The sequence below is a fragment of the Microcaecilia unicolor genome, chromosome 8, assembly GCF_901765095.1.
Source record: "Microcaecilia unicolor chromosome 8, aMicUni1.1, whole genome shotgun sequence".
Taxonomy (NCBI): Eukaryota; Metazoa; Chordata; class Amphibia; order Gymnophiona; family Siphonopidae; genus Microcaecilia; species Microcaecilia unicolor.
In genome coordinates, this window is record NC_044038.1 from 185,452,539 (window position 1) to 185,477,402 (window position 24,864).

General features: G+C 46.4%; 1 protein-coding gene across 1 annotated transcript in view; it reads right to left on the bottom strand.

Moving 5' to 3' along the window:
- RGS14 (regulator of G protein signaling 14) overlaps nt 1-24,864 on the bottom strand; it is a 121,123-nt gene that overhangs the window by 80,887 nt on the left and 15,372 nt on the right. The window contains 3 exon segments of the mRNA XM_030213438.1: nt 18,764-18,896; nt 19,107-19,268; nt 19,611-19,754. Coding sequence (XP_030069298.1) covers nt 18,764-18,896; nt 19,107-19,268; nt 19,611-19,754 — 439 coding nt within the window.

A 24,864-nucleotide genomic window follows, 5' to 3' on the forward strand; every position in this document is an offset into this window, starting at 1 on the left:
CTCTGTGCACTGCTACCTTGTTCAGTTCAGTGTGAGTTTCTAGCTTGTTACTAGTAGCTTGGGCATAGCTTTTCTTGTTGGCTTGTGTACAGCTTTACTAGTTCTCCTGTGTGGTGTGCTGTGTTGTGTGAGTTCCTAGCGTGTGACTAGTTAGCTTGGGCATAGCTTTGCTTGTTAGCTTGTGTACAGCTTTACTAGTTCTTCTGTGTTTTGCTTAGTGTGAGTTTCTAGTTTGTGACTAGTTAGCTTGGGCATAGCTTTCTTGTTAGCTTATGTACAGCTTTACTAGTTTTCTTGTGTTTAGCTTTCTGGTTTTCCCGTGTGTATTTTCCTTTGCTTCTGGAGCTTCAGCCCTAGTCCTGTCCGCTGCCAGTACTCCTTGCTACTGGAGCTCCAGCCATAGTCTTGCTACTTGACCTGACCATTGCCTGAATCTGACTACTCTCTGCCTGCTGCCTGACCCGACTACTGCCTGTACCCAGATATTCTCTGCTTGCTGCTTGACCTGACCATTGCCTGAATCTGAGTACTCTCTGCCTGCTGTCTGACCTAACTACTGCCTGTACCCAGATATTCTCTACTCGCTGCCTGCTGCCTGACCCGACCACTTCCTGAACCCAGATATTCTCTGCCTGTGGCCAGACCTGACTATTGCCGGAACCCGGACATTCCCTGCCTGTCTGCCTTGCTTTCGCCTAGGTGCCTGGGGGCACTTCTGTATCCTGATTCCTGTTGTTCCTGCTTGCTAGTTCCAGTTCCAGTCTTCCTGTAAGCCCTGCTGGCTGCTCGAACCTGAGGGCTCAACCCTCGGGGAACGGTGGCTAAGCGTAGGTGAAGCCTAGGTCCAGTGTGTTCCTGTCCAGCGGGTTCCGGTCCCATGTGTTCCAGTCCAGTGGGTTCCAGTCCAATGCTCACCCGTCCGGTGCATTCCAGTCCTGTGTATTCCAGTGCAGAACTCCAGTCCGGGGTTCCAGTCCAGCTTTGCCTCGTCTCTGCTTTGAAGGTGACCTTGCCTGCCACTGCTGCTCCACGGTAGTGGTCCAAGGGCTCACAAACCCAGTGCTTCTGGGGAAGAAGCCTGACATTCGTGCAAATTAATAAGTTCCTCAACTGCTTCCGGGTTAAGAATTCCCTCACCTGTTTCAAGTCTTTTTTGCATATTAACAACTTCCTCACTTGCGCCTGGATTAAGAACTCTCTCACCTATTCCAAAAGTCTTTCCTGCTGATTCGAAGGAGGAGAGTACTATGGATATAGCTAAGATTGCTTCAGCCACTTGGGTACTGCTTTAGTTAAATCTTTGTCCATTCCATTGCCTAAAGTTGTAACCCCTCCTATATATCCTTCAGAGGCTCCTACTGGTTTGGGGAATGTTACTTTGATGGATACATGTAAAGCGATATCTAGAACAGAATTGTTATTAACAAGTTCAGTTTTGTGAATTTACTACAGAAACTGTAACCAATGCACAGTAAAGTGGTATCTGTGGAAACTGATATGACGTATAGAGAATTGCAGATTCAAACTTTACAGGTGACAGGCCTTTTTGCTATTAAAGAATAATCTAGTTATACATCGTAAATTGAAATCTTTGGAGAATTTTATATTTTCTTAAATTTCCCTGCAATAAGATTACGTTTGTTTACTAAGCTTTATTATATCTCAATAAAATTAAATAAATGGGGGTCACGTGACGCTATGAGCGGGAGTGGGCGCTAGTTGGATCGCTCCTGCCTTCTCCTCAAACATCCAGGCAAAAAATCGCTGCAAACAAAGATTAACATCCTGCTAACTGAGAGCGAACAATAGCCGAACTCACAGTGAACGGATTGAGTGCAGAAGGTTACGGCAATGGCGACAAAAAACACAAGAAAAGAAAAAGAAAAAACTCGCCTAGTTGGAGACAAAATGGCGGCGCCGGTGAGCCCGGGAACGTCGGAGGTGGGGTCCGCCTGGGCCGCGGAAATTGTGGGAGAAGTTACACAAGCGCTAGAGGTAATATTAGATAAAAAACTGAGTTCCCTGGACAACAAGTTGGAATCCCTTAATAACAGTATAGCCCAAATACAAACGGATATGGCGCAATATCAACAGCGGGCCAGTGAAACGGAAGACCGAGTCACTGTACTAGAAGCAGAGATAAATCAACTGAAGAAAACAATTACCTCATACGACGACAAACTCGAAGACCTAGAAAATAGGTCGAGGAGGAACAACCTCCGAATTGTGGGACTAACTGAAGGGCAAGGAGATCGTGAACTCAGCAAATTTCTTGAAACGTGGTTCACAGCAGAACTGGAGTTACCTGAGATGTTGGGGCCGCTAAGAATCGAGCGTGCACATCGACTAGGGCCGAAGAACGTGGCGGAGGGAAGACCACGTGTAGTCATCTGCAAAATTCTCAATTTCAGTCACAAAAACGCCATACTGCAAGCCCTGCGCAACGGCAAAGAACTATACAGCGGGAACCGCAAAGTTCTTTGCTTTCAAGATTATTCATCGGCGGTGGCGGCGCAAAGAAAAAAGTTTTCATCGATATGCTCAGCGTTGGTGAATAAAAAGATTAAGTTTGCGCTATTATACCCTGCAAAGTTGAGAATCATTCATTCTTCGGGCACAAAGTTGTTTACCACTATGGAAGAAGCAAAACTATTTGTGCAACAGATGGAAGAGAGGCCGGAAACTTGAGAGCTAAGGATTGCACTGCTGAAAAAAAGACATTTTCTAACTGACTTCGCTAAATGCTTGAGAAAAAAGTATAAAGAAGAGACCTATAATTGAAATGAGAATTATAAACAGAGGATGTTGGGACAGATGATACATAAAAGAGACTATCAATGGACACACTGAACAGCGACACAAATTGGATTTAAGGTGGACATAATGCACACTGAAACCATTAGAGGGCCAATTGAAACACAAACAGGATAACAGGAAAGGACGATTTAAGCATGAAAAGTGGCCAAGAATCTTGGATATTAGGAAAGTATGTTATAATAGATATAGTATAAGGATATTAAGATATTACTTTTGTTGTTAGATATTTGATACTGCAGATAATGTAAGCTGCAAGGCCTGAAATCAGTTAAATTAGATTTGAAAGTATTACAATCTAGGTTTGAAAGAATCTGACAACACTAAGATCTCATAAGACTAATACTACTCTTGATTAACAATTGTAGAGACTGGCAAATTTAAAAGTCAAATGAGATGGGGGACTGAATGATAAAGAGGTAATACATACTCACACAATCATAAAAATATGTTATAATAGATATAGTATAATAAGGTTAAGATACTACTGTTGTTGATAACAAGTTGACACTGCAGGTCATATAAGTCGTAGAGCCTGAAATCAGTTACATTAGATTTAAAAGTATAACAAGCTTAGTTTGAAAGAATCTGATAATCATAAGATTATTTATGACTAATAATACTGCTTTTGCTTAATAATTGTAGAGAATGGCAAATCTAAATGTCAAATGTGTTGGGGGACTGAATGTTAAAGAGGTAATACTTACTCACACATACATGTATCATTAATGGAAGAACGAGCAGAAAAGGGACGGATACAAATAATGGGAGGAGGAGCGTTGAAAGTGACCTGCTTCCTACGGGAAGGAGAGGGCTAATGGGGGGGAATGGGGAGAGGGGGGAGGTTAGGGAACAGATAACTACAAGACAATGTAAGGGGGGGAAGGGGAAGAGAGTAACTCAATGTAACCTACAGGCGCAAATAAATATGAAAATGAGAACATGGGGTATGAACAGGAGTGGTTGGAGGCTGGGCTGGCTACTCTTGATAGTAAAAGGTAATCAGATGATGGAAAATCGCTATATGAATGATAACTACTTAAGGTAGCATCCTGGAATGTGGGGGGAATACATTCCCCCATCAAGAGATCAAAAATATTGCGCCATCTTAAACATATAAGAGCAGATATTGCAATGCTCCAAGAAACACATTTGTCAGCAGAGGAGCATGCCAAATTAGCCAAATGGTGGGTGGCAGATTGTGTGGCAGCTGCGGCAATGGGTCGAAAAGGGGGAGTAGCCATACTTTTTCGGAAAGGGCTAGCAATCAAGATACATAAAACTATTTCAGACCCAGAGGGTAGATTTGTGCTAAGCATAGTGACCATTAATAAAAAAACTATAATTTTGGGAAATGTCTATGCTCCTAATGTGTTAGATTTAAAATTCTATAAGAAATTGCTTTCCCAAATCACTCAACTGGAAAACTTGCCCCTGGTGATGGGAGGAGATTTCAATATGACTTGGGACCCGAATATGGATAGATCGCATCCGCCTAAGGAGATAAGAAAAATAGATACTAGGGGTCTACCGGATTTATGTGAAATATTAGATTTAATAGATGTCTGGCGCACCTTGCATCCTATGGAGAAAGAATACACACACCAATCTAGAGCACATGGGTCAGCATCAAGAATTGATTACTTGCTGGTATCACGAACTATAATAACAGACATTACTGAGGTACACATAGATCCCTGTGTCATATCGGATCATTCAGTGGTCGGAATGACATGGAAGGGAGGAGAGGATGAAGACTTGCTAAAAAGCTGGACGTTTCCAACATACTTAATTAAAGATGCAAGATTTGGGGAGCTTTTACATGCTAAATGGGCGGAATTTAAGCATTTTAATGAAGGCTCAGTGGATGAGATCAGCACTTACTGGGAAGCAGCGAAAGCGGTGTTGCGGGGGGAAATAATTAGCTATGTCACGCACTATAAGCGAATGAGAGACAGAGAAATAATGAGACTAGAACAACTTTTAGGTAAATTACACCGCCAATACGGTATGAACCCTAGTAATGATATCAGACAAGAGATTCTGACCATACAAGCAACTTTAAATGCCAAACTACATGAGAGAGAAGTGAAATCTCAGGCCTACTATCGCTTTCAACTTTACAAGCACGGGAATAAAGGGGGCAAATATTTAGCTCGACTTATAGCATCTAAGGTTAATTCCCGAAATATAACAACTATTAAACAAAAAAATGGGAAACTCATACACTCTAATAAAGAAATTCGACAAGCTTTTCAAAATTTTTATCAAGAACTTTATAAGAGGGCAGATCAAGACGAGCTACAGGGGGAGTCTTACTTAGAGGGTGTTCACATTCCGAGGCTGCAAAGTAGAGACAGAAAGCGGCTAAATGCTAGGATTAGTGAAGACGAGGTAGGATGGGCAATCAAACAAAGTAAATCAGGCAAGGCATCAGGTCCAGACGGTTTTAAAGCAGAATTTTATAAGATGATGGGGGACTCGATTCTCCCTACCTTGACTGAAATGTTCAATGACTGGATAGAGAAGGGGGCCTTATCTGATAATATGAATTTAGCTAGGATAGTAGTATTTCCTAAACCAAAACGAGATGAACAGTTGGTTACATCATATAGACCCATTTCCCTAATTAATCAAGAGGCAAAATTATTTGCAAAAATATTGGCCAAAAGATTAGGAGGGATATTGCCTCATCTAATTCATCCAGCACAGGTGGGTTTTGTCCAAGGGCGAACAAGTATAAAAAACTTGCGGAATATTTTGGCGTCATTGGAAGGACTAGGTCACTCCAAAGAACAAGCTGTGATGATCAGCTTCGACGCAGAAAAAGCATTCGACAGAGTGGAATGGCCCTTTCTATACTCGGTGCTACAGAAATATGGATTTAATGGCACCTTTGTGCAGGCAATTAGAGCACTATATCATAACCCAAGGGCACAAGTGCTGGTAAATGGAAATATATCGGGGGAAATTCAGATCACTAGGGGAACTAGACAAGGTTGTCCTTTGTCGCCTCTGTTATTTGCACTTCAATTAGACCCATTAATTAGAGACATACATGATTGTGCAGCGATAACAGGGGTACATATTAAAAATCAGGAATTTAAGATAGCTGCATTTGCGGATGACTTGTTAATGATTATTACGAAGCCAAAAGATACTCTAGAGAATCTTTTACAAATTTTCAGAGAATATGGAGATTATTCGGGTTTCAAACTGAATATAGACAAGTCAGAAGCGCTTCAAATTAATGTGGACATACACGAGTTATGGGGGGGAGATTTCCCTTTGAAGCAGGCACATAAATCTTTTGTATATTTGGGTATACAGTTGCCGGCCAGACCAAAAGAGCTATATCATTTAAATGTTGAAAAATTACTGGAACAGACAGCACAGCAGTTGGCATCATGGGGCACGCTAACACTCTCGCTCATAGGGCGGATCAACCTTCTTAAAATGGTGATCTTACCGAGATGGTTATATATGTTGCAGATCTTACCAATAGCCCTGTTGCAGAAAGATATAAAGCGCTTATACCGAATGCTGCTCAGATTCTGTTGGGCTAAGAAAAAAGCTAAAATACAACAAAAATACATGTTGGGAGGATGGAGACAGGGGGGTTTGGGAATTCCCAATCTTAAATATTATAATATGGCATGTTTATTGCGACTGGTGAGAGATAGATTATTTCATGCTTCCGACTATACACCTATAGAGATGGAAGATGCATTATTTAACCCATATCACTTTACTACCCTAATGCATTTGCGGAGCGGGGAAACTCCTCCTAGAATTAGGCACAATATTTTACTTAAACCCATGAGAGAGGTATGGAAATTTATAGGCAAACTATTAGGCGGAGACTCGAGAATAACGGAGTTAATAAGTATTAGAGGGAATCCGGCCTTCCAACCAGGAATGGAGAACAAAATCTTTGATGACTGGGGAAAGATAAGTGTGGAAACCCTGGCAGACGTACTAGGAGAGAATGGGGATATTAAGCCACTGCCGCAGCTGCTTCATCAAGAGGAACCTGGATGGCAAGATACTTATGCGCACTATCAGCTTAAACATTACATACAAAATTTAAATAAAGAAGCACTTAAAATTAGGTTAGGTAATAAAATTATTACCTTCTTTGAGGAAATTACAGAAAATGCCCCTTCTATATCGCAATTATATCAGAGACTATGGAGCCTAACTCCTGCGAAGGAGATGACTTTGTTGAAACAGAAATGGGAAAAAGATATGGGAAGGAACTTGCAATCCTGGGATATAATGGCACAAATCAAAAGTATTCCATGCCTGATAGGGGGAAATGATTATAGGGAATGTGCATTTAGAATGATACACAGGGCATACTTTACACAGGTTCAATTGTATAAAGCAGGGGGTATAGAAACAGCTCTTTGTGTAAAATGTCATAATGCCGAGAACTCCATTTATCATGCGATGTGGAAGTGTGTATTAATACAACGATATTGGAGACAAATAACTAACTATCTTACAGGTATGTTATGTAGTAGAGTAGATATGAATCCATTGCATCTCATATTGGATATGAAGGAGGTACAATCGAGTTTAAATGCAGATAAAGTATTGCTAAAGCGCAAATTATGTTTGATAGCAAGGAAATGTATTATGCAGCACTGGACTACACACAACCCGCCAAATTTCTGGCATTGGCGTAATCAGGTACATCAATTGTTGGTTTGGGAAGCAAAAGAGGCTAAAGGAAATGATAAAAGAAAAACGAGATTTCTTAAAATCTGGGGATGCTACTTGGAAAAAATGACGCAGAAAGGGCGAAGTCTGATTATTAATACCTTATGAGTGGACTTTATGCGATACTGGAAAGTATGGGGAATTTTATAGGTTACAGGGGGAACCATGAAGAATAAGAGGGCAGGGAGGGTGGGAAGGGGGAAAGGGAAATAGTAGGTATAAGGATGGAAGAATGCAACATTATACTATGGTGGGAACTAATAATGGATTTGTTGTACTAATATCGGATAATGAAGGTGGCACAATATTTGGTTATGTTAGATGTTGACAATAATGCAATGTTCTGTTGAATTCATGGATAATACAAATTAATGAAACACACAGAGAAAGAAAAAGAAACACACTATCCTTGTGTAAGATAATTATTGTTTTATTATGCTGTTACAAGATAATGGAGGAACAAAAAATACTTGTATTAGTTCTATAATGTCTATAAGATGTGGATATGTTGATTTCTTTCATAATAAAAAACAGTTGAAACATAAAATTAAATAAATGGAAAAAAAGATTACTTTTGTTCACTATACTCTTGTAACAATACTCTTTTATACCTAAAATATTAACACTGAAGGAACAGAGTATCTACTTCTAGTTCTCTCACCAGATAGTCTTGATTCAACCAAGCTTTTAGAGACTTCTCATCAACAGAAGACCATGACAGCCACTCTGTTAGTCTCCTTCCTACCTGAAGTGGTAAATTGCTTATTTTAAAAACCTTTTATAAAGAAAAAAGGTGTAACGTTTTATGGTCAGAAAATCCAAGTATTCCCAGATGTCCCTGGGCAGCATAACTTTGGAATCAGTCCTTTTTGGAGATGTTTAGACTACTGCAATCTGCTTCTTGCTGGCCTCCCACTTAGTCACCTCTCCCCTCTCCAGTCGGTTCAAAACTCTGCTGCCCGTCTCATCTTCCGCCAGGGTCGCTTTACTCATACTACCCCTCTCCTCAAGACCCTTCACTGGCTCCCTATCCGTTTTCGCATCCTGTTCAAACTTCTTCTACTAACCTATAAATGTATTCACTCTGCTGCTCCCCAGTATCTCTCCACACTCGTCCTTCCCTACACCCCTTCCCGTGCACTCCGCTCCATGGATAAATCCTTCTTATCTGTTCCCTTCTCCACTACTGCCAACTCCAGACTTCGCGCCTTCTGTCTCGCTGCACCCTACGCCTGGAATAAACTTCCTGAGCCCCTACGTCTTGCCCCATCCTTGGCCACCTTTAAATCTAGACTGAAAGCCCACCTCTTTAACATTGCTTTTGACTCGTAACCACTTGTAACCACTCGCCTCCACCTACCCTCCTCTCTTCCTTCCCGTTCACATTAATTTATTTATTTTTTTGTCTATTAGATTGTAAGCTCTTTGAGCAGGGACTGTCTTTCTTCTATGTTTGTGCAGCACTGCGTATGCCTTGTAGCGCTATAGAAATGCTAAATAGTAGTAGTAGTAATCTTTTTAGGAGAGGATGGTATCTAGGAACGTTTAAAGCTGGGTTCCTATGCAGAGATATCAACAACACCTCCTCTTCTTCTCAATCCTGAGAAGAAGATGCGGTGTTATTGATATATATGATTAGTTTTCCTCTTGAGCTCTGTTTAATAGTTTCCATGCGGAGATGTCATGAACTGTTATTCTGTTTGAGCTCTCTCCATTCTATGCAGACTAGGTTGGTTATATATTTGCTTGCTATTAGGTTTATTCTCTTCATTTGAAGGTTCTGATTTCTCTTTGCATTTCCTTATATTGTTTGATTGAATTGTAATTTCAAAATTCTCTAATTAAAATAAAAAAGGGAAGAACAAGAAAAAGAAAATAGACTGAGAGGGTAGTTAGTAACAAGTGTGATGGGAATAATGCACATTTAATGGCAGCGATGTGTATTATCTACTCGTAATGCATTTTACTGCAACACAAAGTAGATCATAATGAGATGCACTTCGTCAAATAAAGTAGCTTGCTTTTAAATTTATCAACTGTTATTCATAGAACATTAATCCCAGCTTTGGGCTGGGATTATCTTTCCTCCCCAAAAACACTGGGTCACTAACATATGGCCTGATGCCCCCAAGGAGCCTCTTAAATGAGTTGGTGCTTCCTTCAACCCTGACACTCAAATTCCATCCCCCGAAAGTCCCTTGTAGCCCCCTAGCACTCAATCCCAACACCTTCTCGTTCCTCCAAACCCTCCCTGGCACCTACTGGAGGGAAACGGGAAAGATCAATCCTTAGTTAAGAGCTTCCATAATTGTGGGTCAGGACCTCAAATGGGGTCACAAAACCCAAATTTGGGGTCAAACCCTAGGTGGGCTCCTCATAGGTGTATCATTGTCTTGTTCCTCCGGGGGGGGGGGGGGGGAGTCACACGATTTCATGGGAAAATTAGGTTCTTACCATGATAATTTTCTTTCCTTTAGTCATAGCAGATGAAGCCATTACTTATGGGTTGTGTCCATCAACCAGCAGGGGGAGATAGAGAGCACTCAACTTTTCACAGTGCCTCATGGCCAGCTAGCTCCACTGCCTCTTCAGTATTTGAAGCTTCCAAAGCAGTATGGCAAACCGCAATGGGAATAACATGAACTTTCCTCACAGCGAACAATGGCCCCTTAACAAGGGCATAAACTCAAAAAAGGAGGGAATGAACTCATCCTCCTGGAGGGAATAAACTCGTCCTCTACTTTGTATAAATGGAGGGAATACTTGCATCCTCCTGGAGGGAATAAACTCATCCTCCCAAAACATGAACTGGAGGGAATGAACTCATCCTCCTATAACTGTAACAAGAATCCTAAAGACTGTTTTCTGACTCCCCAAGGAAGGAATATAACTTCAGGAAACAAGAATAGCACCTAAAATCAGAATCACTGCAATACAGACAATCATACAGGGAGGGCTCATGGCTTCATCTGCTATGACTAAAGGAAAGAAAATTATCATGGTAAGAACCTAATTTTCCCTTCCTTGTCATCAAGCAGATGAAGCCATTATGTATGGGATGTAACAAAGCCCTAAATAGGGTGGGAACAAGCCACACCACGCGCTAGCACCTGTGCTCCAAAACGCGCATCCCTCCTGGCAGCCACATCCAGCCTGTAATGTCGGGCGAAAGAGAGCTTAGAAGCCCATGTTGCAGCACTGCAAATCTCATGAAGAGATAGTGCTCCAGTTTCCGCCCAGGAAGAGGAAATCGCTCTTGTGGAATGTGCCTTAAAGGCTTCAGGCAGAGCCCGGCCAGACAGCAGATATGCTGAAAAGATAGCTTCTTTGAGCCAACGGGCAATAGTGGCTTTAGACGCTGAAGACCCTCTGTGAGGACCTGCAAACAGCACAAAAAGATGATCAGAGGTCCTGAAAGAATTTGTAATTTGCAGATACTGCAACAGAGTCCTGCGCACATCCAAAAGGTGCAACTGCCCAAATGAATCTGGAAACTCCGCCTCAACAAAGGAGGAAAGAAAAACAGGCTGGTTTAGGTGAAACGCTGAAACCACCTTAGGCATGAAGGAAGGCACGGTCCAAACCGTGACCCCTGACTCTGAGAATTGCAGAAAAGGGTCTCTACAGGACAGCGCCTGGAGCTCTGACACCCGTCTCGCCGAGGTAATGGCCACTAAAAAGACGGCCTTCAGTGTCAAATCTTTCTCTGAAGCACGCCGAAGCGGTTCAAAGGGAGCCCCCTGAAGGGCCTTCAATACTAACCCCAGGTTCCAAGCTGGACAAGGTGCCTGCACGGGAGGACAGAGCCGAAGCACCCCTCTAAGAAACCGTGCCATGCAGGGAGGCCAATGCCCAATGCTGCCACTTGCACCCACAGGGAATTATAGGCCAAGCCTTTGTGTACACCATCCTGCAAAAAATCCAGAATCGGCGAGACAGGAGCCCGCAACGGACAAAGCGCTCTTGAAACACACCAGACTTCAAGCTAGCGCCAAATCCTGGCATAAGCCACGGAAGTGGAGCGCTTACGGGCCTGCAGGAGAGTGGAAATTACCTTATTTGAGTAGCCTTTATCTCTCAATTGTGCCCTCTCAATCGCCATGCCATAAGACCAAAGCGGCAGGCGTCCTCCATGGCCACCGGACCCTGTGACAACAGGTGCGGAACCAGAGGTAACGGAAAGGGAGCCTCCAACAGCATCTGTCGGAGGTCTGCATACCAAGGCCTCCTGGGCCAATCCGGGGCGATGAGCACCACTTCTCCTGGATGCAGCTGAATCCGCAGGAGCACTCGCCCTATCAAGGGCCACGGAGGGAAGACATACAGCAAGCCCAGGGGCCAGGGTTGAGCCAAGGCATCCAACCCGGCAGAGCGAGGATCCCTCCGTCTGCTGAAGAAGCACGGGACTTTGGCATTGGAATTGGTCGCCATAAGATCCATCACTGGCTTGCCCCATTTGGCACATATCTGCAGGAATACATCGTCTGCTAGTTCCCACTCCGCTGGATCGATCTGATGCCTGCTTAGATAGTCGGCTTGCACGTTGCTCTGACCTGCAATGTGAGCTGCTGACAGGGACTGTAGATGCAGCTCGACCCAGTGGCAAATTTGTTCGGCCTGCGCGGCTAGAGCTCTGCATTGAGTGCCGCCTTGTCGATTTATGTAGGCCACTGCTGCCGTGTTGTCCGACATCACTCGGACAGCCAATCCTTCCAGGATTGAAAGGCCAGAAGAGCCAGAAACACTGCTTTCAACTCCAGGCGGTTGATAGAGCACTCCGACTCGTCGGGCGTCCACAGACCCTGGGCATGCTTCCCCTGGCAATGTACGCCCCGCCCCAGCCCTTCAGGCTGGCATCTGTCACCACTAGGCACCAATCGGGGTGTGCCAGTGGCATTCCCCGCTGCAACATGCTGTCCGAGAGCCACCACTCCATACTGAGGCGGGCCGCAGGGAGCCAAGAAAGTCTGCACTGATAATCCTGAGACACTGGAGACCATCGTTGAAGTAGAGAATACTGTAGAGGTCTCAGGTGCGCTCTCGCCCATGGCACCACTTCCAAGGTGGCCGTCATCGATCCCAACAGCTGGACAATGTCCAAAGCTCGCGGGCGGGGCATCCTCAGGAGTAGACGGACCTGATTCTGAAGCTTGCACCGCCTTTGCTCGGGAAGAAACACATAGCCCGAGGCTGCGTCGAACCTGGCCCCCAAATATTCTAGAGATTGCGAGGGGGTCAGGTAACTTTTGGCCATATTGACGACCCAGCCCAGAGATTGAAGGACTGAAACCACTCTGGCTGTAGCTAGATGACTCTCTTTTTCTGAGTCTGCTCTGATGAGCCAGTCATCTAGGTACGGGTGAACCCGGATACCCTCTCACCTGAGAAAGGCAGCTACTACCACCATTACCTTGGAGAAGGTTCGGGGAGCTGTGGTGAGGCCAAAAGGCAAGACCCGAAACTGGAAACGTTTTCCCAACACCGCAAACCGCAGAAACTTCTGGTGTGGGGGCCAAATTGGTATGTGCAAGTAAGCTTCTTTCAGGTCCAGAGACGTGAGAAACTCTCCTGGCTGTACCGCCGCAATGACGGAGCGCAGGGTTTCCATGTGAAAATGCTGCACTCTTAAGGACTTGTTTAGCTCTTTTAAGTCCAGGATCGGGCGAAAAGACCCACCTTTTCATGGCACCACAAAGTAAATGGAGTAGCGGCCTAAGCCTTGATCGGCAGGAGGCACCGGGTCACAGCCCCTATCTGGCACAGACTGTGCAAAGTCTCCTCTACCGCCGCCCGTTTGGCAGCAGAACTGCATCGGGACTCCACTAACACGTCTCTCACCGGGGCATCGAATTCTATTCGGTATCCGTCTCTGATCAGGTCCAAGACCCACTGATCTGCGGAGAGTTTGGCCCACTCCTCGAAAAAGAGGGAAAGTCTTCCTCCGATGACAGGAAACGAGGAGGGAGCTGGCGCACCATCATTGAGAGGGTCGCCCCTGAACTCCAGGCCTTGAACCGGCAGCTGCAGAACGTTTGTCCGAGCGAAAGGAGTTTCTCTGCTGAAAGCGGGCACGCGAAGTGAACCCAGCAGCACGCCCCGGGTGGTACCTTCTAGCTTCACGGAAGCGAGGTCTGTAAGAGGAGCGGACCGCCTGACCCTTAGAGGAAGGCTTCGGCCTATCTTCGGGCAAGCGCTGAGGTTTGGAATCCCCCAGGCCTTTAACAATGTTTTCCAGCTCCTCACCAAACAGGAGAAAGCCTTGAAAGGGCAACTTCACCAACCTTTGCTTAGAGGCCATGTCTGCCGTCCAATGTCGTAGCCAAAGAGTGCGGCGAGCCGCCACTACTACAGCCATTTGTTTAGCCAAAGCTCTGACCATATCATAAAGGGCGTCAGCCAAAAAGGACAAGGCCGACTCCATCCGCGGAGCCACTACAGATAAGGTCTCCGCTCCATCACCGGGCTGTTCCACTGCCTGCTGTAACCAAGCCAGGCAGGCTCTAGCAGCATAACAACTGCATGCAGACGCCCGAACAGTGAGACCTGCCAAATCAAAGGACCGCTTCAGAGCTGAATCAAGCCTGCGGTCTTGAATATCCTTCAGCGCAACACCCAGGGCCGTGCCTAGGGTCTCTGGCGCCCCCCTGCAGACTATCAGTTGGCGCCCCCCTGTAGACTATCAGTTGGTGCCCCCCCCCCCGGACCTGCCTGGCAATGTGCTCCGCATCCGCTAGCGAGGCTCCAAGGTGCGTGGATGTCAAAGAAATAAAGTGATTGCTCAAAGCATATACTAACCACAGTTGCTCAACTGCAAAACACTATACACAAACTTGTGGAAAAACACACTCATAACCTCACCAAACCATAACAGCACTAATTCCAAGGACAGGATGAGCTACAACCTTATGCGTGGAAAGGCAGCACTGTAATTACACCGGGCTCTGAAACACCAGTACACTACCTAGTGAAACAAAAAAAAACACCATAAAGGGCTGAAAATACTACACGCTAGCAGAATACTGCACCTTGATCACGCATGAAAAACATATGACACAACAGACATGACACAAGGGACTAGAAATCAAAAAATATGAAGGCAAAATACTGAACTGGAAAGTTACCTCAAGAAGTCAGACTCAGCATGCAGCAATACTAGAAAAATTGAAACTTACATGCAAAATATCACAGATGCACATTTCCAAAAACTGACATATTCCAATAAATTCTGAATAAAATACTTTTTTCTACCTTTGTTGTCTGATCATTTAGTTTTTCTATTTGCTTTGGTCCCAGTGTCTTCTGTTTTATGCAGTGTCTTCTTTCCATTTGATATTTTTTCTCTCACCATGTCCATCATCCTCCTGTGTCCTTATGCGTACTGTCTACCATCTGTAGCCCTGTCCCTATCCTTCAGTGTCCCGATCCAGCTCTTAAATTCAGCAGTTTCCCTCATTCTGCCCCCTCCTTCCAGCATTTTTCCTTTCTCCCTCCTTTCATCCAGCATTTCTCAGTCTGAGTGCTAGTCTCCCCCAGTTTCTCCCCAGCAGCTTCTCTCTCTCTCCTGCCCATGTCCCCTCTTTCTCTCCCCATCTTTAAACTTCTCTCTCTCTCTCTCTCTGTACCCCTCTTCCATCCAGCATCTTCTCTCTGGCTCTCACCTGCTCTTTTCCATGTCCCCTCTTTCTCTCACCACCTCTCTAGCTCTCCCCTATTCTTTTCCATGGCCCCTCTTTCTCTCCCCTTTTCTTTCTGGCTCTCCCCTTCTCTTTTCCATGTCCCCTCTTTCTCTCCCTATCTCTCTTTATCTCTCCCCTGTCTTCCCAATCCCAACCCTGGGACCAGCATGTCTTCTTCTCTCTTCCCTCCCTCCCACCCCACTCTCTGGGAGTTCAGCAACTATTTGTCTTTCCTGTCTTCCTCCTGGAATCCAATACTGAGCCTGCAAATAGGTGGGAAAATGTGGGATACAAATGTAACAAATAAATAAAATAAATAAATTATACAGTACAGAGCCACCTCCCCCCCCCCCCCCCCCCACATTGAGCAAACTCCCCAAATTAGTGTCCAGGGGAGGGATATTTTGTATGGTGTGTTTTTCTTGCACTAAAGATTTGATTTCCATCTATTACGTCTCCTCCATTTTTTTGAGAAGAGCCTACCCTTCCCACTCCTGGCTTCTGCATCTTTGAGGTAGGATACTAGGGCACCTCCACCCCCTTGGGGTCGGGTGCATATCTTTGGGCATCCATTCCTCACAGTACTTTTAATAATAAATAAGTACATCCCTAATGTCATGCCCTCTTCACTCATGGTGGTACAGCTACAAGGGGAGAAGGCAGAAGGGCAGCACAGCTCTCCTCTTCCCCTCCCTCTCGGAACCGGGGAGTGTAGGACCCCTGCCTGGAGGTGTGTCTAGTTGCAAGAGGGGCTGGATCTCTGCCAGTTTTACCTCTCTGTTTGCGAGTCCGTCCTGCTTCCCCCCTCCCGAATCCGATTCCTGGAAAAGCGGAGCTGGCAGCAACCTGCGCACGCACGGACCCAGCTGGCCCGGATCCAGCTCCCAGTGCGGACAGGTGCTGCCTGCGGCACAGCCACGATCCGAATTATCGGAGCGGCGGTCAGTAGGGAGCAGGGCTGGGGGGTGCAGATCGCCCTCTTTACCCCTCCCTCCCCGGGAAGTCCGGCGGGGTGCGAGATCCTGAGCCGATTTCTGTAGGAAGAAGCTGCTGCCTCATCATCCGCCTGCCACCTCCTCGCAGGGAGTGGGGGGAGATCCCAGGTCGCCCCACCTCAACTTTTCGTCTGCCCAAGTCACTCAGGGAGAGGGGAAGCCGCCATACCTGGCAGAGGAAGGCGCTGCCGCTGACATAAGAAGAAAAAGAAGTGCGGGGCCGCAGCAGCCTTCAGACATGCGCTGTCGGCTCTGCTGGTCCTCTGGGAAATTGACGTCAGGGGGCATGTCTGAAGGCTGCTGCGGCCCCGCACTTCTTTTTCTTCTTATGCTGGCTGTGGAAAGAAGCGGCGCCGGCGGCAGCAGCAGTGGATCAGCGTAGATCATGTTCCTGCCCCTGCTCAACAGCAGCGGCGGCAGATTTCGTCGGGAGTCTACTGCTAACACGGGAAGCGGGGTAAGCGCGGCGCCCTTGAAGGCAGGCGCCCCCCTGCGATGCTTACCCCGCTTACCGTGTTGGCACGGCCCTGGCAACACCTCCTTCAACAGGAAAGGTAGTTCTCTTTGTCACAGCCGTGACCAGGGCATCCACTTTAGGCATTGCAAAGCGAGCCAAATGTTCCTCACTCAGAGGGTATAATTGCCCCATAGCCCTGGCAACCTTCAAAGGTCCCTAGGGGTCAGCCCATTGAGCCGAAATAAGCTCTTAGATGGAGTCATGCAAAGGAAAGGCTCGAGCAGGCTTTCTGGTACTAGCCATCCTTGGATTAACAGAGGAGGCTGTGCCACTCCCAGGATCTTCAATCGAGAGGGCTTGTAAGGCATCTGAAATAAGCACTGGCAGCTCCTTGCGGTGGAAAATCTCACCGCAGACGGATCATCAAGCTCCTGTGGCAATTCTGCACCCGACTCTGGCTCCTCAGCCAAGAAGTTCTGCCAGACCCCTCAGAATCCTCATAGCCCAACCACGGGGGGGGGGGGTGGGGGGGGGGGGGGGGGGGGGGGGGGGGGGGGGGGGGGGGAGGGGGGGGAAGGGGGGTGCGCCACACTCAGAAGGGGAATTAGCCCTTCTGCGTTTATCAGGATAAGAAACAGGCAAAGCCAACTCCAAAAGGCCAGGATCCACCAGGGGGGCAGGCAGAGGGTCCAAAGATCCCTGTGGAAGAGCTCTTTTAACCATGTACGCCCTATGCAGCATTAAAACAAAATCAGGGGAGAAAACCACTCCCTGACCGCCCGGATCCTGCCCAGGGCTATCAGCTCTATTATTAGCCTCACTCAGAGGACCCCCCCCCCCCCCCCCGGATTCAGGGCTCTCCGTCACAACGGAGGCCGCGCCATGTGGAAAATCCAAAATGGCGTCCGCTGCCAGCTCAGAGCGCAAAAGATCGCCGCTCGCAATGCTCGGGCCGGCTCTATCGTCTGTACAGCATGAATTACAGAGCCCCGCTGCTGATTTGCGCTTGCCACATTTAGAACAGTGCTTTACACTCTCCGCAGCCATCGCCGAAAACGGCAGTAAAATTCAAAAATGGCGGTTCGCGCCAAAAACATCCCGATCACGGGCCCACCCCGGAGGAGTCAGAAAACACTCTTACCTCACTAGACCGAGTATCACAGCTCCAGTCCTGCAGAAGAATCTCAAGAAAAAAAAACCTCTTTTCCAAGATTGCTGCGCTAAAGCGCAACGCGACTTTAATTTTTTTTTTTTTTAATGCTGTGAGGAAAGCAGAGGCAAAAGAGGTAAATAAAAACACTCCGGAGGCTCAGATAAGTGGGAAAGGCAGGGAAAGGCGAACCAATGTGCCTGCATCCACTGAGTGGGAAAGGACAGGGAAAAGCAAGCTAATATGTCCACATCCACGGGGGCATGGGTAAGGCAGGGAAAGGGCTGACCTATGTGCCTTCAAAGTGAAGCTGCTATAGCCTCTAACACCCCGGCTAACAACTAGCAAGCCAGGAGCCACCCCCAGGCAGATTTTTGATGGAGCTCGAAGAAGCTGCAGCCACCCTGCTTGGGGAGATAGAGAATACTGAAGAGGCAGTGGAGCTAGCTGGCCATGAGGCACTGTGAAAAGTTGAGTGCTCTCTATCTCCCCCTGCTGGTTGATGGACACAACCCATACGTAATGGCTTCATCTGCTTGATGACAAGGAATTGGCCATATTCACGGGGTCACAGCCACCAAAAGATTGGGAAGCACTGCTCATTGCTCCTGCTGTGTCACCAGTTAAACCCCAGCAATTGTCTCACAGTTCTACCATTTGGGTCAGACTGTGAGTCTGAAATACCCAACACACTAGAAGCACCAGAGTATCTTTACTTCTTAAGGGGATGCGGCAGGAGGACAGACGTTTTCAATGTTGTTTTAGCAATGTTTTTCTAAGATCTATTTTCCCACCCTAATCAATGTTTCCCCTCCTTCTGGTCTCTGCATTCTTCCTGCTTCATATCATAGTTTTGAGCTTTGCACTCTTGCTGTAGTCTACACCTCATGACTAAGGTTCTCTCACTGCCTAGTCCTGTTTTCCCTTCCTCTGGTCCTTCTTTTACCTGTCCACATTTCTCTCCTTTCCCTTTTTTTGAACGACCTTCTGAATGGTTTGGCAGAACGACTACCTTTCAGAGTCTCTGCTCCCGCTTCCTTTGTACCAACTGGCAGTGACCTTGCTGACTTCAGCTTCTTCTAAATACAAACAGAAAAAGTCATCTCAGATAAAACTTCCACAATAAAGTCAGAAGGGCTGCTACATTAACCAGAAGAAACATGAGGACTGAGTCAGAGGTCAGCCACCCACTGCTGCCCAAGAGAGAAAAGAGAAAGCTCTGCACACACCATCAGTGCGGTCATAACTTACTGTTCAACACAAAGAAACACAACACATAACATGCAGACCTTGCTGAAATCAGATGGTGTGCAGGTGTCTATGGTGGAATTTGTAGGAAAAACAGAAAGATCAGGGAGGGGACGTCCTTCCACTTCTGCTAGCATGCATTCCAGGTACAGCTGGGACTTCACGAAGCGAGAATAGCTGTCAAACTTCATTAGGTTAAAGACCTGGAAGGGAAAGACAGTAAGAAATATTACCAAAATATAGCTGATCAGCGCCTCAGTGGTCCAGGCAGCTGCTGCTCTTTTAACAAGGTGGCAGGGCCGGGGTGGGGGATGTAGTAAAGCTGGCACAGGGTACTGTCCCTGTCTGTCGACTGCAGCCCCAGCTGTATTTTGCTAAGCACCTAGGTTATAATAAGCACTCAGTACAAAGTGGGATGAGGGGCATGTTACACAATCTGTAAGCATGCCACTTGTAACAATAGGAAGACAGTAGAAGCCAAACTTTGCTTTGCCTAGTAAAAGTAACAGCTGATTTGGTTTCTGATTAGCTGGAAATGGTCTCACCTGGAGTTGCTGGTTTCGGAACATATCCGGTGTGGGTGTGCGTAACCACTCCTCACTCAGCGAGGCTTGGAAATCTATGTTAACAGGACTGCAAGAGCTGCTAGATAGGAACACATTATAGATTCTATGACACTCCTGTAAGAGCTGTAGAAGAGAAGACAGAAAGTGATGATAATAATAATAATAATAATAATAATTTTATTTGAGTCATATGCTTTCCAACACAGAATGCTATGGTAACAGTTTGTTACTTGATATATCTAAATCTCAGCTGAAAGCATTACAAATTGCACAAAATTTGATTGCTAGAGTATTGGTAGGTGGCAGTAGATATGCTCATATGTACGGAAATCTTTGCATTGGCTACGCATAAAATACCGTATTAAGTTCAAAACTTTGTTCTTAGTATTTAGGTAATCATTAGAAATAAAACAAAATAAAACATGGAAAAGAAAATAAGATGATACCTTTTTATTGGACATAACAATACATTTCTTGATTAGCTTTCCAAGGTTGCCCTTCTTCATCAGATCGAAAATAAACAAGTGTTGGTAGATGACAGTATCCAGCTTATAATTGAAAGTGATCGCCAGCCATCTTCTGACACAAATCGGGAGATGGCCGGCGATTTTTTTAAAGCGGCGAAATCGGTATAATCGAAAGTAGTATTTTTGACTGCATCGCCGGCGAAAGTTCAAGGGGGCGTATCGGTAGATAAGCAAAGGCGGGACATGGGCGGGCATGGGCGTGGCTACCAGATGGCCGGCTTTCGCCGATAATGGAAAAAAAAAAAGCGGCATTAAGCAGTATTTCGCCGGCTTTACTTGGTCCTTTTATTTTTCACGACCAAGCCTCAAAAAGGTGGCCCCAACTGACCAGATGACCACTGGAGGGAATGGGGATGACCTCCCCATACTCCCCAGTGGTCACCAATCCCCTTCCAACTAAAAAAATAAAACTAAAAACCTTTTTGCCAGCCTATATGCCAGCCTCAATGCCGTACCCACCTCCATGACAGCAGAATGTGTTGTATCCTCCGACAGCCTTTCCCTGGTTGCGATGTGCTCTTGGGTGAGTGTGACACCTTTTCTGTTAGGTGCCCTGCAGAGTCAATTAGCAATGCATTGTGTGGGTGTAGGGTACTGGGCTTTACTCCCCTGGTGCTTTTTCCCCCCCTGCTAACTGGGTCAGAGTGTGCCCTATTTTGTTTCCTGTTGTAGTCCATGCGGTAGTGGCCATTTTGTAAGCCAGTTTTAGTTCCCTTTCCTGTGTTACCCACGTTAGAGAACATAGTTCTACCTTGCATGGTGCTGAAAGAGGGCATTGTACACCATTGTGCCAGCTCTGACCTACCCGCTAATCTTAGTACCAGGGGACTCTTTGCCAGTGGGGCACAACATCTGATCCAGGGTCCGGCCGATGTGGCAAGCGGGGTAAGCGCCGCAGGGGGGGCGCCCACCTCTGGAGGGCGCCGCTGCGGTGCTTACCCTCGCCCCGGCGCCGCCGAGGCCTTTAAATCTTTTACCTGGTCGCAGCAGCGTCAGTGAAAGCGCTGCCGGACGTCTCCCTTCCCTTGCACTCATTGGTTCCCTCAGTGTCCCTTCTTCTTCTGACGTCAGAAGGCGACACTGAGGGAACCAAGAGCGCGAAGGGAGGGGAGACGTCGGCAGCGCTTTCACTGACGCTGCTGGCGACCGGAAGTAAAAGATTTAAAGCCCCAGGGCGCGGAGGAAAGAGCAGAGAGCATGGATGGGAGGCAGAGAGACAGGCATGGATGGGAGGGCAGAGAGGCATGGATGGGAGGGCAGCAGCAGGGCCCAGGGAGAGGACAAATTGCTGGAAGGGGAGGGAGAGAGGAGGATTGCTAACTATGGATGCAGCAGGGAAGGGCAGAGGAGGGTCAAGGATGGACATGGGGGCCCATGGAGAGGACAATTTGCTGGAAATGGAGGGGAGGGGAGAGAGGAGGATTGCTGGCTATGGATGGAGGAGGGAAGGGCAGAGAGGGACAAGGATGGACGTGGATGGGAGGAAAGGACCCAGGGAGAGAGAAGAAATTGCTGGAAATGGATATAGAGCAAGAAATGAAGAGAAAGGAGGAAAGTAAGAAATAAATGGAAAGGAAGCCCTGGAAATGGAGTTAAGAGGACAGATAGCAGCAGACTCAGATACTGGGCCAGCATGATTGGAAAAAGAAAGTCACCAGACAACAAAGGTAGAAAAAAATCATTTTATTTTCATTTTAGCGCTTGGAATATGTCCACTTTGAGAATTTACATCTGCTATCTTATTTTGCAATGTATAGCAATTTGTTTCTAAGAATATTGCTGACAAATCCTGTCAGTGTAGCAAGTGGTGAGCGATCATTTTCACCGGGGGGGGGGGGGGCGTGATCATTTTCCCCGGGGGGGGGGGGGCACCAACTGATAGTCTGCGGGGGGGGGCGCCAGAGACCCTAGGCACGGCCCTGCTCTGATCTGCAGTTAACTGTGAGTAAACGTGCCTATTTCAAGAAAGGACTTTTTCAGAGAGATTAGTCTTCAGGTGTGAACTGGTATGCCAAAGTTATACAGCAGCAATAAGTCCTAGATGCTGTATGCAGGTCCCTGGAACAATTTTAGTGGGTGCAGTACATTTGTGGGTAGTGGGTTTGGGGAGGGTTGGGGGGCTCAGCTCCCAAAGTAAGGGAGCTATGCACGTGGGAGCTTTTCTGAAGTCCAGCGCAGTGACCCCTAGGGTGGCTGGTTGGTGTCCTGGCATGTCAGGGGGGCCAGTGCACTAAAAATGCTGGCTCCTCCCATGGCCAAATGCCTTGAATTTGGCTGGGGTTTGAGATGGCCGACATAACTTTCCATTATCGCTGAAAAACAAACCCAGCCATCTCAAACCCGGTGAACTCCATGGCATTTGGCTAGGCTAAACCGTATTATCGAAAAAAAGACATGGCCGGCCATCTTTTTCAATAATACGGTTCCGACCAGCTGTAGCGCCGCCGCCAACATAGATCGCCGGCAATCTATTTGGCCGGCGACGTTCAATTATGCCCCTCTATATATAAGTGAGACCGAAAAGCATTTCAGTGACAGTCTAACAGGATGGGGTGGATAGGGGGGAGAGACCAGGAGAAATGCATGGGAGCATCAAAGCATTTAAGTGACAATCTAACAGGATGGGGGTGGGTAGGTGAAAGGAGGGTGAGTGGAGGGTGAGTGGAGGAGTGGCCTAGTGGTTAGGGTGGTGGACTTTGGTCCTGAGGAACTGAGTTCAATTCCCACTTCAGGCACAGGCAGCTCCTTGTGACTCTGGGCAAGTCACTTAACCCTCCATTGCCCAGGTACAAATAATACCTGTATACAATATGTAAGCCGCATTGATATATACAGAAAGTATATATCATTGCATACAGTAATCCAATAAAAGTCCAATGTAAATGTAGTCTCAACTTGAAGGAACCCATACCGTCACTCCAAAAGGTAGATAATTACATACAGTACATAAGATCACAGTGAAACTTTCCTATCAACAGTGAAAAGACAGGGAAGTCTGGCACAGACAGCAAGAACAGCAAGACAGGTCTGGCGGTAAAATTGGACGGAGTAACGCAATAAAATCCAGCAGCAATTCAAAATGCAAGGTGGTGCACATTGGAATGAATAATCCAAATCATAGTTACCTGATGCTAAGGTCCAACTTGGGGATCAGCACTCAGGAAAAAGATCTAAGTGTCGTTGTAGATAATACGCTGAAATCTTCTGCTCAGTATGGTGGTGGCCAAAAAACAAAACAAAACAGGATGCTAGGTATTATTAGGAAGGGATGGTGAATAAGATCAAAAATACTATAATACATCTGTATCGCTCCATGGTGCGACAGCATCTTAAGTATTGCGTTCAGTTCTAGTTGACGTATCTCAAAAAAAGATATAGCGGAATTTGAAAAGGTTCAAAGAAGAACGACCAAAATGATAAAGGGGATAGAACGTCTCTCGTATAAGGAAAGGATAAAGAGGATAAGGCTCTTCAGCCTGGAAAAGAGACGGATGAGGGGAGATATGATTGAGATCTACAAAATCCTGAGTGGTGTAGAATGAGTAGAAATCCATTTTTTACTCATTCCAAAAGTACAAAGACTAGGGGACACTCAAAGAAGTTACATGGAAATACTTTTAAAACAAATAAAAGGAAATATTTTTTCACGCAATGAATAGTTAATCTCTGGAACTCTTTGCCGGAGGATGTGGTAACAGCAGTTAACGTATCGGGGTTGAAAAAAGATTTGGACAAGTTCCTGAAGGAATAGTCTGCATATCTCAGAAACAACCAAATCCAAGCCCTTTGGTCATGGGAGGAGCCAGCATTCATAGTGCACTGGTCCCCCTGACATGCCAGGACACCAACCGGGCACCCTAGGGGGCACTTCAGTGGACTTCAGAAAAAGCTCCCAGATGCATAGCTCCCTTACCTTTACCTTATGTGCTGAGCCCCCCAAAACCCACTCCCCACAACTGTACACCACACCATAGCCCTTAGGGATGAAAGAAGGCACCTACATGTGGTACAGTGGGTTTCTGGTGGGTTTTGGAGGGTTCATATTTACCACCACAAGTATACAGAGTGGTGGAAATAAGTATTTGATCCCTTGCTGATTTTGTAAGTTTGCCCAGTGACAAAGACATGAGCAGCCCATAATTGAAGGGTAGTTATTGGTAACAGTGAGAGATAGCACATCACAAATTAAATCCGGAAAAATCACATTGTGGAAAGTATATGAATTTATTTGCATTCTGCAGAGGGAAATAAGTATTTAATCCCTCTGGCAAACAAGACCTAATACTTGGTGGCAAAACCCTTGTTGGCAAGCACAGCGGTCAGAACGTCTTCTGTAGTTGATGATGAGGTATTGCACACATGTCAGGAGGAATTTTGGTCCACTCCTCTTTGCAGATCATCTCTAAATCATTAAGAGTTCTGGGCTGTCGCTTGGCAACTTGCAGCTCAGCTCCCTCCATAAGTTTTCATGGGATTAAGGTCTGGTGACTGGCTAGGCCACTCCATGACCCTAATGTGCTTCTTCCTGAGCCACTCCTTTGTTGCCTTGGCTGTATGTTTTGGGTCATTGTCGTGCTGGAAGACCCAGCCACGACCCATTTTAAGGCCCTGGCGGAGGGAAGGAGGTTGTCACTCAGAATTGTACGGTACATGGCCCCCACCCATTCTCCCATTGATGCGGTGAAGTAGCCCTGTGCCCTTAGCAG